Genomic DNA, 16,016 nt, shown 5'->3' with positions numbered 1-16,016 from the left:
TATGGTAAATTTCAATTTTTTGTCATTTAAAATGTATAAATTTTTAAAATAATAAATAAAAAAAAAAAAAATGCTATATTCCTTTTAACTATTGTAACTTGAAGTTCTTTTTAAATAAAAATAAGATTTAAATTTAAAAAATTAGCACCTAAAATAGTTCTATATTAATATATATTGAAACTATTACTTTTTACAATTTTTTTTTTTTAAATTAAATGCTTTAAATATGTCATATTCTAAGAAGAACGAAAATAAAAAGTTTATAGAAAAAAATGTGTATAATTGTGAATTTAATTCTGATATTCAAAAAGATATAGAAGTAATAAAATCGTATACATTGGAAATATCAAATGTTGTAAGTAAAATTCCCTTTATATGTGAATCTACTTTTTTTTTTTATTAAAATAAATTTTTTATGTTACCATATATATATTTATATAAACGGAGTTTTTTTTTTTTTTTTTTTTAGAGTCAAAATGAATCATGTTCTATTGAAAGTTCAGAGAAAGTGTAATAAAATATAGAAAAATAGAAATATAAAAAGATAGAAATAATTATATATGCATTTCATAAAAAAAAAATTATAAAATATACTTAAAAAAATAAACATAATGAGATAAATATAAACTAAAATTATAATATCAAAAAAGAAAAATTTATTATATAATATTATGTATTACCAAAATTTGCATAAATGAACATAATTTTTGAATAAATTATTTAGAAAAGTATTTATTAGAATATTATAATTCTATTATTATTACAATGAATATGACTTTTAACATCGTCATTTTTTAGGCAAAAACTAGTACAACAAGGGAAATCAAAAATTCAAGAGATACAAAAGAAGTTGAATAATTATTCTAGTACTAAAAATGTTCCACATAATGAAAAAGTATGTATATATATGTACAAACATATTTATATATTTTTTATTCTTAATTTACATAAATAAAAGAATAACAAAAAAAATACGAAGAAGAGAGATCACATTATTTATATTCTTTTCTTTGTAAAAAGAAAAAACAAAAATGCACAATATATATATATTTGTGTACGATTTGAAAAAAAAAAAAAATTTATAGTCTAATATATAGCTTATGTTCGTTAGAGATTAGGAGAATAAAATATATATTTATTGTTATGATATATAAAATTAGATTTATGTTATTTTTTTTATTAATATGATTAAATACTTTACATAATTTTTTTCTAGTAAATTTATTTATTAATTTTTAATATATATTTTTTTTAAATTAACAAGGTTCGGAAGAAGTTGATGTTGCAAAAATTATCAAATTCTTATATGAATGCAGTAAATAATTTTCAAAATGCTTCAAAAAATTATATAAATAAAACTATATTAAAAGATTCACACCCCAATAATTTTAGTATTCCTGATGATTTAGAAGATTTTAATTCATTTAATAACTTTTCAAGAAAAAGTAGTTCAAATTATGATTCTAGTAAGGATAAGTTTAATATTAATATATATGATTATAATTTTTATGATAATAAATATGAAAATAATTATAACAGTTACAAAAGTAACGAATTTCAGAGTATAGACAGTACAATTGAAGAAAAAAGAAAAAAAAAAAAGTATAAAAATTATATATTTACAGGAAATAAAAAAAATGAGATTAATGAATACTTATTGAAAAATGATAGATACATAGAAAATGAAAAGGATGATAATTATTCTCAAGAAAAACAGTTTGTGTCTGTAAAGACCGTAGATATTGAAAAAGAAATACTAAATCAGAAAAATAAAGAAATAGAAAAATTACATAAGGATATAATAAATATTCAAGAATTATATAAGGAGCTATCTGAGCAAATAAATATTCAAGGAGATAATATTGACAATATTGATTCGCAAATAGTTAACACTCATGATAATATTGTTATGTCAGGTCGAGAAATTGAAATAGCTAGAAATAGATATTTTCGTAATTTTAAATGTATGTTTTATCTTTTTTTGGCATTATTAGTTTTGATAATTATTATTTTAACTGTCCTTAAAGTAATATAAAATTAATTTAAATAACAGTAAATGTATTTGTATCTTAAATTCATTTATTACTAAATATCTCCTTTTTTCTCACATATTTTTAAGTAATACACATTTTAATATAATGTAACATTATTTATTTATACTCTTATGTATTTCTTTTCTACTTCTAATTTATACAAGTGTTATATTATTATATTATTTACTAAGAAAGTAGTGTTTCCTTTTTTTTTTTTTTTAATAAAAATATTTACTTAAAAAAAGATAGCCAGATTATTTTTTCTCTTTTTCATTTTAAAAACATCTAATATTTTTCTTTTTTTTTTAATATTCCTATAAACGTTTTTTTATCTAGTTTCAGTTTCTTTTTTTTATAATGTTTTTATATTTAATTACAATATATTTTTTTGATTATTATAGTTTTTTTATATTAATAATTATTTACTATCAAAAAAAAAAAAAAAAAAAGAATAATGAAAGAAGGTACAAAAATTATGTTCTATTTTTGATTTTTTTTACTTACGTGTAGTTAAAAAAAAAAAAAAATATATATTATATTCATGTTTCTTTTAAAAAGAAATATATATTTGATTTAAAAAAAAAATGTTTATAAAGAATTTATGAATGAAAAAGTAAGTTCAACTTCTTTTTTTTTTTTTTTTTTTAATATTCTTTGATAACAAAAAATAAATTCTAACATTTAATTAGAAAAATTTTAAAAAACGAATAAAAATATATTGAAATACTATTATAATTCATTTATGCTTACACAAAAAAGTATGCTTGTAAAGAAAATTTGAAACTTTTTTTTCTTAAATATTGTTTATAAAGAAGAAAAAGAAATTAAAGGAAAAGCATAGGGGAAAAAAAAAAAAAGATATATAAATCAACTATTAACAAAATTAATAACAACACTTCTATTTTTTTATAAAAGTATGTTCAAATCCTTATTTAGAAAATTAATATAAAGAAAAAAAGGAAAAAAAAAAAAACTAGAAACAAGGTTATATTTTTAAATTTTATATTATAAAAACGCAAACAATGAAATAAAAAAAGGAAAATTAAAATAAAATTTAATAGTATAATAAATAAAGCATTATCTTAATTGACTTATATATATAACACCAACTTAAATTATAAATAATATATGCCATTTACTAATATATTTACATTCTTTAGAAACATAAAAAAAAAATATAGAAATTATATTAGTAATTTAAATAAAATATAAGGATTTAGAGCTCTTTTATAAATGATGAAATATACATATATTTTTTATTTTTAACATTATAATATATATTTTTAAAATTAAATATTTTAATTCAAGTAGATAATTTTAGGGAAGTTTGAGTTTTACAGTATAATAATAAAAAAAACTTTCGTTTTTTATTGTATATAAATTATTAATAAAATATATGTTTATAGAATGCCTACGATATCTGTTTATGAAGAAGAACTAATAGAAAAAATAGGAGAAAATATCAGTGAAATAAAGTTAAAGGATTTATGTTTTGATTTTGGTTTAGAAATAGATGAAGTTGAGTATAAAAATGATAAAAAAATTTATAAGATAGAAGTGCCAGCTAACAGATATGATTTAATATGTATAGAAGGATTAGGTAGATCATTAAAAAATTTTTTAGGAAAATTTGAAAGCATAAATTATGAACTACTAAATAATGATAAAGATTTATGTTTGAAAGAAAATCAGATAATAAGAGTTAATGAATCAGTTGATGAGAGAAGAGGTTATGTTGTGGGTTGTATATTAAAAAATATGAATATAAAGGAAAATGTTTATAATAATATTATTGAATTGCAAGAGAAATTACACCATAATATTGGAAAGAAAAGATCAATATTAGCAATAGGAATTCATGATTATGATAAAATAAAGTTTCCATTAGAATATAAATTTGAAGAAAAAGAAAAAATTAATTTTATACCTTTAAATGAAAAAAAAAATTTAAATGGAAGTAATTTGTTAAATTTTTATGAAGATAACTTTAATTTAAAACCATATTTAAAAATTATAAAAGATTTAGAAAAATATCCTGTAATTGTCGATGCAGATGATAAAATTATATCTTTACCTCCTATTATTAATTGTGATCATACCAAAATAACTCTAAACACAAAAAATATATTTATTGAGTGTACAGCAATTGATAAAAATAAGGCAGAAATAGCCTTAAATATTTTGTGTTCTATGTTATCAGAATACTGTACACCTAAGTATTCTATTTATTCCATTGTGGTGAAATATAATGAAAAACACCAGCTGGAAAAGGGGAATTCATATTTATATCCAATATTTCAAAAAAAAATGTTAAAATGTGATATCGATTATGTTAGAAAATTATCTGGAATTTCAAATATAACTGTGGAATCCATTGAGAAGCTATTAAAAAAAATGATGATACCTATAAAAATTATTGATGAATTTTTTTTTATTATTGAAATACCTTTTTATAGATCAGATATAATGCATTGTTGTGATATAATTGAAGATATTGCAATAGCTTATGGTTATGGAAATATATTACATCAATATAATGAATTTGCGAAAAAAAATTTATTAAACACATGCTCTGATTTATTTAAAAATGTATTAGTGGAATGCGGGTATTCAGAAGTTATGACAAACACCTTATTATCAAAAAAAGAGAATTATGATTATATGTTGAGAAATCATATGAATTATGATGTTAAAATTAATATTGAAGAGTATAATCCACTAGCACCTCCTGTTCAAATATTGAATTCCAAAACATCTGAATACGAAATTGTTAGAACATCTTTAATTGTAAATTTATTGAAATTTTTGTCGGCAAATAAACATAGAGAATTGCCATTACGCTTTTTTGAAATTGGTGATGTAGCATATACATCTTATAATACAACAGATACTAATGCAATTAACAAAAGACACTTATCAATCATATTTGCTGATAAGTTTACAGCAGGATTAGAAGAATTACATGGAATTTTAGAAACTGTTTTAAAAGAATTTAATTTATTTAGTGATTATAAAATAGAAGAAAAAAAAAAAGAAAATATTTATGTTCGATCAGATATTTTCTATAAACTGGTACCAAAGAAGGGTATGCATACGTAAATATATATATATATTTAAAATAAATTTATAAATAATTTTTGTTTTTTAATGAACATTTGTAGTGTTATATCGAATTCATATTGCATGTATATGAAATGTTTATTATATATGTAAAAAACATTTATTAATCCAAAAAATCATTATTTATTTCACTTTTTTATTTTCAAATTTGTATTTTTCTCTTTTTATTATCTTTTTGCACTTATTCAATTCTCTTTTTTTCAGATTCCTCTTTTTTGAATGAAAGAATAGTTGATATTATTTTATATCCATTCAATCTTAAATTTGGTGTATTGGGTATAATTCATCCAAAAGTTTTAGAAAATTTTACTATTGATATACCTGGTAAGAATAAAAAATATATCCAAATTTTGTAAATGCATAAATATAAATAAATATATAAATAGAAATGACATAAGTGTAGATTTATTTTTATTTTTTTATTACTTTTATATATATATTTTTTTTATATATAATTTCAATTTTTTTTTTTTTCTTTTATTATTTAGTGTCTACTATAGAAATTAATATTGAGTCTTTGATTAATGTTTTATCAATGTGATACAGAAAAAGGAAATTTTATTGAATAAGTTATATGAATTGTTTTTTTCGTTTATTTTTCATTCACAATTTTTTAATTTCTCATCAAAATAATTAAAAGCAAAAAGATATACATTATTGGGATGACTTCTTATTAATTGTGCTATGAACTCTGATAAAATTTCTTCAAAAAATATAGGTATTTTAAAACATTCTAAATTCAGATGTTCAACTTTTTTAAATTCAAATTCATTTTTACTTTCCATTATTAAATTAAAAAAAAAAAAAAATAAATAAATAATAAATAGTAATAATAAATTATATAAAATAATATTAAAATAAAAATAAAATAATATTGGTAACAACTTTTTTTTTTATATTTAAAATTATTATTTAAATATATTTTGTTTAAAAATTAAAATAGTAATATGCATAATATTGGGGTATAATATATGTGGATATATATATAATCATATTAAAATTTTAGCTTCATAATTTTCTAAATGATTCAACATATAATTAACAAAATTATAATATTTTATACTTCTAATAAAAATGAAAATACCTTCAAAATATTGTAAATAAATTTTTTTCTATAATTTTTAAAAGTGTCTTATCGGAATTTTGAATAAATAAAATATATATATATATGTATACGAAAATAAAAGAAAAAAATATAGACATATATTTATTTATGTATACACATTTTTAGAAATATAGTTTATGACAAAAGAAAAAAGGAATATAAAATCTTAACTGTAAGAATATGTAAATTTAAGTAATAATAGAAGAAAAATAAAATTGGAGTCTTCTTTTTTTCCATATTAAGGTATTTTTTCTTAAGAATTAATAGAAATATATTTTATTTTATTTTTTGTTCTATTAATTATTTTAATTTTAATAAATAAAAAAATTGATAGCTAATCTTATGCTATATTTAAAATATATAAATGTAACATATTAATATTATTTAAGATAACTAATGTTCATTATATTATTTATTAAAATGCTTGAAAATAATACTTTCAATATAATACAAATTTATATATAAAAACTTAAGTTTAAAAAATTAATGTAATAAAAAAATAAGTTTTAGGAATTGTGATCCTTTAATATTTAATTTAAAAAGTTGTATATATATGTACTATAATTAATAAATCCATGCTTCAATAATTAAAAAAATTAATTTCAATATATGTTACAAACAAGCATATAATTACAGTAGGTTTATAAATCATGTGAAAACTCCTTTTTTTATTTATTTTTTTTCTTTTTAGTTACTACTCTTTTAAAAAGCAATTTAGTAGAAAATTTAAAATAATGTTTAACAGTTATGTAAAAAAGAAATGATTATTTTGTGAAGAATTATATTTTTTTCAACAATTCAAATAATACAAATTTTTTTTTTTTTTCTAATAAGTTTTAAAAAAAAATTAATAATTATAAAAAAAAAAAAAAAAACAACGAATTTAATTTAAAAAAAAAAAAAAATTAGAATTACATCTATTAAAAATAAGAATATTTTATGAACTACATAAAAGTAAAATATATAATCAATATCTTATAAAAATTTTAATAATTCCTTTAAATAAATATATGTTTTTTCTTTATTTTCTTTTTTATTATTTTAACTTTTATTCATCATTCAACTCCAACACATTTTTTTCATATATTGTTTTTGTATTTTAATAAGATAATGAAATTTCCATAAGCTCTTGTTTTAGTGACTTCTATATATATAATGCATATATAGAATCATTTATATAAATTTATGAGATAATATCTAAAAAAGTTACATTTTTTTTTTCTTTTTTTTCTCTATGTTCAATCGAAATTTTTATCCATTATATTAGAATTATTAGTAATATTTTTTAAATTATAAAAATTACTTACATTAATTAAATTATTAATATTTTTATTATTACTATTTATATTTTTATTGGCACTAATATTTTTGCTGTTTTCGTTAGAAGTAAAATTAGCATTTTTTATATCCATTTTTATTTCACCGTATTTGTTCTCCACATCAATATCTAAATTTTTATTATCACGAAATTGAGTATTAAAGTATTTATCATTTTCACTATTGTCAACTGAATTAGACATAATATAATTACTAAAAATATTTTTATTAAAATTAGAATTTTCAGTACTAACAATGTTATCATTATAATTATTGTAATTCTTCGGAATATTATTTATATTTAATGATGCATTATTTCCTAAAATGTTATTTTTTACAATATATTTATTTAAATTTTTATCCATGGCTTTTCTAATAATATCGCTGTTACTGAAACTTCCAGTATTATTAAAATTAACATTATTAATATTGAAATTTTTTAAGTTGTACATATTTGCATTATTAATGTTATTGTAATTTATATTCGGATTTTTAATTGAATTAACATCATCCATATTGATAATATTTTTTATATCACTATTTCTATCATTACTAACATTTTTATTTTTAACATTTAAATTGTTCATACTGTTAATATTACTAACATTTATATTAACATTTGTATTATTAGCATTATTATTATTCATTTGTTTATTGTTTAAATGCTCCATTTGATTCACTAAACAGGAATGAGCAATTGATTGAAATAAATTTTCTATTTCAGGGGCAACGTGAACAAAAGAACATTGCCAAAATTTAAAAATTGGATTTTTTATAAGTTCAATAAATGTTATTAGCAAACCCCATGGATGAGGTCTATGTACAATTAGCCTTTCTAATAATATTCCTGTAATTTGCTCATTAATAATTTCTATTTTTGATATATTAAATATCCACAACAAAAGACATGAGAAATAATGGGTATGAGCATTTGGATATCTTAAATGGTTAGTTATTGATGATAATAAGTAATATCTACCCTCCATATCTAATTTATATGTTAAATAAAGAATAATTTCTAATGCAGGATGTGTTTCTGATGCTTTATCAATCATTAATATTTGAGATGGTAATGACATTCCTATATATAACACTAATGCATTAATTAATGCTATATTATATTTAGTTTTTAAATATAATGCTTTCAATTTGTTTTTTATCATTAATTTTTTATGTATTTTTTTTAAACAATTTATGTTTCTTGTTACAAAATAATTATCTACATCCTTTTTAATTTTATAATCAATTAATATAAATGTAAAATTATTTAAAATAACTGGAACGACTTTCATTTCAGGTAATAAATCCACCTTCAAATTAGGATAAAATGGATGAGGTAATTTAAGATTTCTTGGAAAAGCTGATAAAATTAGATTTCTTAGTTGTACACAATTTAGTGGTATAGAATTACAAAAGGAAAAATTGTATACACAGAGAAATTCTGGAAAATCATGTAATAATATTAATAGAGTTCTTAAAATTCCTCTATATAATATTTTAATGCATGGTGTTAAATATGCATTCTTCAAAAATATATATAAAAACTCTAGCAAATAAATTAGTAATTTATTATATATACACCACCCTTTCGAAGTTTTTAGAATTTTAGGTAAAAATAATTTATGACTAATTAATTCCAACCATGCAAAAACAAACATAGGGACACGCAAAGGATTCAAAATACTCAAATAATAGCCCAATGCTAATATACATTTATTATATGAATTCTCAGAACCTTTTTCGTTTTTACTTATTTCAATTAAAAGAGATAAAAATAACCTAAAATATGGCCTTTGATTAAAATTTCTTTTGTTTTTTCTCGATTCATATACAACAATTCTGCATAATACATTCATAGCCTTTTGAAACAAAATAAAGGGAGATATTTGTTGTGAATCAACTAATTTCATCATGCATATGATCATTTTCGCTAATGCATCAACTGATGAAGTATCTAATGTGTCAGTTAAAAGAGCATTTTCTTCTAAATTTAAGTATATATTTTTTTTTTGTCTATTATTTTTCGTAATATTTTTCCCTTTCACTTCTATTTTTTTTTCTTCCTCTTTTTCCTCTTCTTCTTCTTCTTCTTCTTCTTCTTCCTCTTCTTCCAATTCTTCTTCTTCATCTTCTTCCTCTTCTTCTTCCTCTTCTTCTTCTTCCTCTTCTTCCTCTTCCTCTTCCTCTTCCTCTTCCTCTTCTTCTTCTTCTTCCTCTTCCTCTTCTTCTTCTTCTTCTTCTTCTTCTTCTTCTTCTTCTTCTTCTTCTTCTTCTTCTTCTTCTTCTTCTTCCTCTTCCTCTTCCTCTTCTTCCTCTTCTTCATCTTCTTCCTCTACTTCATCTTCCTCCTCTACTTCATCTTCCTCTTCTTCTACTTCTTCCCCTTCTTTTTCACTCTTTCCTAAAAATATAATATTTTCTTTTTTGTTTTTTATTCTCTGTTTGTTACCCTTTTTATGATCAATTTTAATTTTTTCATCTTTTTTTAAATATTTTTTCTGTTTCAACTTTGTTTCCTTTTTATCCAATTCTTCATCAGATTCTGATACATCAATTCCTATAGATTCATTTATGTCTGATGACAATTTTTTTAGAATTTCATCTTTCCTTTGTTTCATATGTTTTGCATTATTATCATTTTCAATGGAATAAATGTGACTTTTTTCATCTTCTGAAGAAGATTTATCATAATTAGATATATTTGAATAAAAAGTTAAGTTTGTAGATGATACATCGGAATAATTATCATCAGAATCTCTTGAATATTCGATATTTGTAAAAGTTTTTTCATTTTTTAAAAATTTTTCATTCATATTATACATATGATCATTATTATGTACTTCTTGGCATATAGGTATTTTTTGTTCTCTTTCTTTTTCCACGTTATTATCATTTTCATTATGTTCAATTATTTCTTCTTTTTTTTTATCATTTAAATTTTCAGTGAAATCTTTCATACTTTCTTTTATCGCATGTTTATCTTCTCTTTTATATGATTCTTCATTTTCATTTTCAGTATAATTTACATTTTCTTTATTTATTCCGTTTACTATACTTTTATTTTTTTCTTTTACTTCTATAACATCTTTATAATCAGTATCATTAGTAGGACTATTTGCATTTCTTTTTTGTTTTGATACATTATCATTAATATCATTTTCATTCACTTGGATTACAAAATTTGAATTAATTTTGTTTGATAAAAGTTCATCTAAAGAATTTGTGATATTTTCTTTTTCATTTCTCTGTGCATATGGGTTTAAAATGTTACATGCTCTCTCTACTGCCTTATAAATACACACAGTAAAAAATTTATCAGTGTTGTTATCTATTCTTAACAACCCTTGGTTCGATATCTTTTGAAAAAATTGAACATAATTTTGATTTGGATTATCTGTATTTCTTAAATTACTTAGTTTAATCCACTGAAAAAATACTATACTAATAATTTGTTCATACTCTTTTGAGAATTTTTGTGGTTTGGGTACTATTCTTACTCCTCCTACTCCTTTATCTTTAAAATATTTTTTATTTTTTTTTTTTTGCAGTATATTCCAATCTGTATTTAAACAAAAATCAATTATTTGTGTTAATGTGGTTAAATTTTTAGGATCCATTAAAATTTTTAAATATTTTTTATAATCTTTTTTTTTGTTATTCTCATATTTTATTTCCTTTTTCTTTGAGTTATTTATATCATTATTTAAATCATTTATGCAGGCACTCGTACCGGTATGCTTATTTTGTTCATTTTTATAGCTCATTTGCATATCTTCACTTATATTATTTTCTTTTTTTCCTTTTTCGTTTAATAGTCCTATATTATTACTATTATTTTTTTCAATGTTTTTTTCATTTTGTTTTTTATTTGTATCTGTTAAATTATCAACATTTAAATCATGCTCTCTTTTTAAATTTAAGGAAATTTCATTTAAAGGTTCACTATTTTCTGTTTCATGTCTTTTTTGATTATTTATTAACTCATTTTTCATTTCACTACAATTTTTTTTTTCTTTCTCATTTATATCTACTTTATCTTTTTCTTCATCTCCATTTTCTATAATTTTATCTAATTGGATATCTTGTTTAATTTTCTCTTTTTCATGATTCTGTATTTTTTTTTCATTTTCCTTTTCCTCCTTCTCTTTTATCTCTTCATCCTTTTTTATATCTTCTTTGTTTTCATCTCTATTCTCTTTTTCTTTTCCTAATTTTTCTTTTTTTTCAGCTTCTTCATTTTCTATGTCAAATTCATCATCACTCTTCATATATTCATCACAAAATTCTAATAAATCAGAGAAAAATATAGTATCTTCTTTTTCCTGAATTTTTTTTGATTCTTCTATTAATTTTTCAATAGCTGAATTGATATTCATTGGTATCCAATTGCTTGTATAAATAATTTTATTTGGGAGAATATTTTTTTCTTTAATAGTGTTTAAAATAGAAAAAATATTTTCAAAATCGTTATATCTAAAAATTTGGAAATCTAATAAAATGCTTTTTAATAATAAAACAACGAACTCTACACAATTAACACATCTTCCATTATCGAGTTCCTTTTCTAGATAATGTTTATATTTTTCTATATCAACTAGATTATACCTAATTAGACCAGATATAACATTTACATTGTATTTATATAAGTCTTCATTATTTTTTTTATTCTCTTCACTTTTGTTTTCATTACATGCATCTAAATTATTATTCAAACAAGAGGAATTTTTTACTTCGACTTTTGTGTTATCTTTTGATTCATCATCTACTACTTCATTTTCTTTGGGAGAATCATTCATATTTAAAAAGGATACATTATTATTTTCTGTATTATTTTTATTTGATACATTACTATTATTCGGCGTTATCAAATTTGATATATGTTTTTTTAATAAAGGACATTTTTTTTTTAGTTTTTCCAGTATACATAAAAACACCTCCAAATAAATGCCTACAGGGTCGTTTAATCTACAACCTAGTTGCGTTTTATCATTATATGGAGTAATTTCAAAAAGAAATTTATATATTTTGTTTGAATATGAAATAATAGTTTCATTTTTATGTTGTGTTAAAGCAGCTATTTCTGGTATAGATTTAATTAGATTAAATATATTTCCATCCACTGATAAACTATATAAAATATAAAGACTTAATTTATTAATATTGCAATAACTTTTTTCTCTATTTATATTAAATAATATTGGGGGTAACATAATGATATCTTTAATAGCTTCTTTTAATTGGCCAGTTGCAAGCTCCAATTTTTTCAGAACTTTATGAAATTGAACATTGGCTCCTAAAGGAATTGTAATAGGTATATTTGATTGAGTATTATTTTCATTTACATTTGTTTTTGAAGGAAAATTTTGTTGATTTTTTATATTATTATTCAAGTTATAATCTATATTGTTCACCGTATTATTTATTTTAAAATCATTTTTTGAAATATGGTTTTGTTGTTCATTTAAACGTGTTTGAGACATATTTTTTGCATATACAATCTTTTCCTGATTATTTTGTAAATTTTCATTTGAAAATGAGACATTAACTTGACTATTTTGATTTTGATTCTCTGTATTATTTTCATTAACATTTTTATAAATAAGAGATAAAGCTTTAGCAGCAGCATGCAACTTTTTTAATGGAGCTATATTTAAAAAATCCTTATATATTTGCAATTGGTGATTTGTTATTGGTGAACCTAATTTTAAAATGTCAGCAAATTCCAACTGTATCTTTTTTGTGTTTACAGCATAAGAAGAATCATTAAATGCTATGCTATTTTCATTTGCTACTTGCCTCGCTAAAAAGGAGGGTGCTAATGCTTCATTTATATCCTTTATAGCTTTTTCAATAACTGCCTGTTCAATCAAATTGCATCCTAATTCTAAATTGTCTGCACTTAAAATTTGAACTACTTGTTCAATTAAAACTTGATCATTGCAATCTTTTGTACTAGTTGGTTGTAGCAATTGCCTTAAGTGCTGAGTCAAAGAAATTCGCAAAGGTTCTTTGCAAGTAGCTAAAGCTAAAGAACCAGCTAAAGAAGCAATCATGATATGAGACGCTTTACGAATTAAATTTTCATCTTTTTCTAAGCAGAAATCCTTAAATATAATTTCTCTAGTGGTAACACAAGATATTGCTACTGATCTCTCTAGTATAGCAGAAATTATTTCCCTAATTGCTCTATCAACTGCTATAGGAACTACTTTCTTTAGACTTGGTTGAATTTGAAATAAAGCTATTGAAGGAGATATTATTACTGCATTATTTAAACTTTGCAAAAATTTACTATTATTCATTTTATTATTAGAAATACTATCACCAGAAACACCAGAAACATTCATATTATTATTATAATTCAAATTGTTAGTATTTAAATCATTCATTATATTTGGCTTCTTATTTAAATTGTTCATTGATTTTTTTGAAAAATGAGAATTAATTAAATTTAAATCTGGTGGTGAAAAAGAAGAAACTAGAGTTGTATCATTCATAAGAGGATCGATTCTATTGGTATTATTTTGATTCCATTGAGATACTATATTTTTTAAATTTATATTTCGTTGGTTGTTTTGATTCATCTGTTGAATTTTATCTGTACTTATTCTATTATTTGTTAATATATTTTTTGCTGAATTTTCTAATTCTTCTAATTTTAGATTTTCATTCAAATTATTTTCTTCTCTTTGTGAAGTATTAATATTTGTTATATTATCTTTTAAAGAGACGTTCTTCATATCAACATTTGCTGATGAAATGTTATTGTTTCTTGATACAACAAAATCACATTTTTTATTATATGATACTCTTTTACTTAGTAATGAAGTTTTATTTTGATAATCTTGTATATCTAATGATAAATTTTTAAATAATACTTCTACTTCAAAAATTATATACGTTTTAACATTTGGCAATTCGTGTATTTCGGTTAACAAACATAAGATAGCTGTTGTCCATGGATTAGGTGGTTTAAAATTTTTAGAAAGTTTTACTGATTCTAAAATTTTACACACCATAGGCAATATACAAACTAAACAACCTTTTTCATATGCTTCAAATAATACTAATTTTAAATCCAATATTTTTGATTTTAGGGGTCTATTTCTTCCTAATGTTATAAATCCTAACCATGAACCTAAATTTTTCAAAACCGTTCTAAAAGCGCTAACTTCTTTTAATTCGTTGATATATTTAAATAATATAAGTATGCAATCATATGTCATATTTATTATAGTATCTATAAACAATGGGTAACTTAATTTATCAATAAACTCTAAGAATACATTATGTAAGTTTACTTCTTTTGATGCTCTTGATTTTACTATGTAAAATGCAAGCCAATTATAATATTCTGGCTGCATTACATCTTTTAAAATTTTTGTCTTTTCATCAATATTAAATAAACATAAAGTGTTAAAAATACTAAATACTTCTCCTACTATAAAGGATGAAGGAACAACTATATTTTTTGTAAAATCTGTATTATCAATCAAACATTCTATTTGTCCTAAACCAAACCCACTTATATTATTTAAATTTAAATGAGAAGGTAAACCTTTTTGAGTTTGATCATAGAAACTGTCAATTATACCATATAACTGTTCCTTTTCCTTAATAGAATTATTATCGTTCTCATTATTTGCATATTTCACATTTTCGTTAGTATTTATCTTAATTGCATTATCTATATAACTTGCTATATTTGAGTTTGCTGTATTTTCATTTAAGCATGAGCTATTTCTATAATTCATCTCTCTATTAATATATGAATTGTTTCCAGCTACATTTGTATTTTTGTTAAGTTGATTATTTTCATTTGCAGTTAAAAATGATCTATTTAAATATAAATTATTTATGCTGCTAGTATTATTCGACTTATCATTATTTAGAATATTCATATTCAATTGATTATTTATATTATTAACTGATGAAAAGTTATTTAAATTTAAATTATTACTTAAGTTTTCATTCACATTTTTATTTTTGAAAATGTTATCGTTTCTATTTAAAGAAGACATGTTATTAACCTTATGTAAGGATTGCTCTACATTTGCGCAATTTGGTAAAATATCATTGATATATAATAATAAATTATCATTATTTATATTATTATTATTACATCCATTATTTAGTAAATTACCTAAAGCGTTTGATAAATTATTGTTATTATTATTACTACAACTACTAATATTATTAATATTCCCAATACTACTAGTGTTATTATTTTTTTTTTTACTGAGATTTACACTTAAATTATTCATATTTTTTAAATTATTATTTGCATTAGTTGTTGAAAATTTTTTCACATCATTGTTTAATAACTGCGATATATTAATATTTGAAGAGCTATTTGTGCTCATTTCAGAAAGGTGCTTGATTTTTAATATTGTAGAGGAATCTATATAAGGCAAGCTTCTCATGTGTTCAGGGAGTGAATT

At 20.6% G+C, this 16,016-nt stretch overlaps 4 protein-coding genes across 4 annotated transcripts; 2 read left to right on the top strand and 2 right to left on the bottom strand.

Moving 5' to 3' along the window:
* Positions 1–226: 226 nt before the first annotated feature.
* On the top strand, positions 227–2,035 carry PRELSG_0901300 (syntaxin, putative; the record flags this gene model as incomplete). The annotated part of the gene is made up of 4 exons (XM_028676432.1): positions 227–355; positions 470–510; positions 799–895; positions 1,265–2,035. 4 exons carry the CDS (start codon positions 227–229, stop codon positions 2,033–2,035), a joined length of 1,038 nt encoding a protein of 345 aa, XP_028532922.1.
* Positions 2,036–3,440: 1,405 nt separating this feature from the next.
* On the top strand, positions 3,441–5,694 carry PRELSG_0901200 (phenylalanine--tRNA ligase beta subunit, putative; the record flags this gene model as incomplete). Its single annotated transcript, XM_028676431.1, has 3 exons — positions 3,441–5,118; positions 5,358–5,477; positions 5,642–5,694. The coding sequence occupies 3 exons, from the start codon at positions 3,441–3,443 to the stop codon at positions 5,692–5,694; spliced, it is 1,851 nt and encodes a 616-aa protein (XP_028532921.1).
* A 58-nt stretch (positions 5,695–5,752) lies between these two features.
* PRELSG_0901100 (conserved Plasmodium protein, unknown function) lies at positions 5,753–5,938 on the bottom strand (the record flags this gene model as incomplete). The annotated part of the gene is made up of 1 exon (XM_028676430.1): positions 5,753–5,938. The coding sequence occupies one exon, from the start codon at positions 5,936–5,938 to the stop codon at positions 5,753–5,755; it is 186 nt and encodes a 61-aa protein (XP_028532920.1).
* A 1,558-nt stretch (positions 5,939–7,496) lies between these two features.
* Positions 7,497–15,998, bottom strand: NOT1 (CCR4-NOT transcription complex subunit 1, putative; the record flags this gene model as incomplete). The annotated part of the gene is made up of 1 exon (XM_028676429.1): positions 7,497–15,998. One exon carries the CDS (start codon positions 15,996–15,998, stop codon positions 7,497–7,499), a length of 8,502 nt encoding a protein of 2,833 aa, XP_028532919.1.
* Positions 15,999–16,016: the final 18 nt, after the last annotated feature.

This window comes from Plasmodium relictum (assembly GCF_900005765.1).
Source record: "Plasmodium relictum strain SGS1 genome assembly, chromosome: 9".
NCBI classification, from domain to species: Eukaryota; Apicomplexa; class Aconoidasida; order Haemosporida; family Plasmodiidae; genus Plasmodium; species Plasmodium relictum.
The sequence above is the reverse complement of the archived record's forward strand: the minus strand, read 5'-3'. Positions and strand labels throughout refer to the sequence as shown.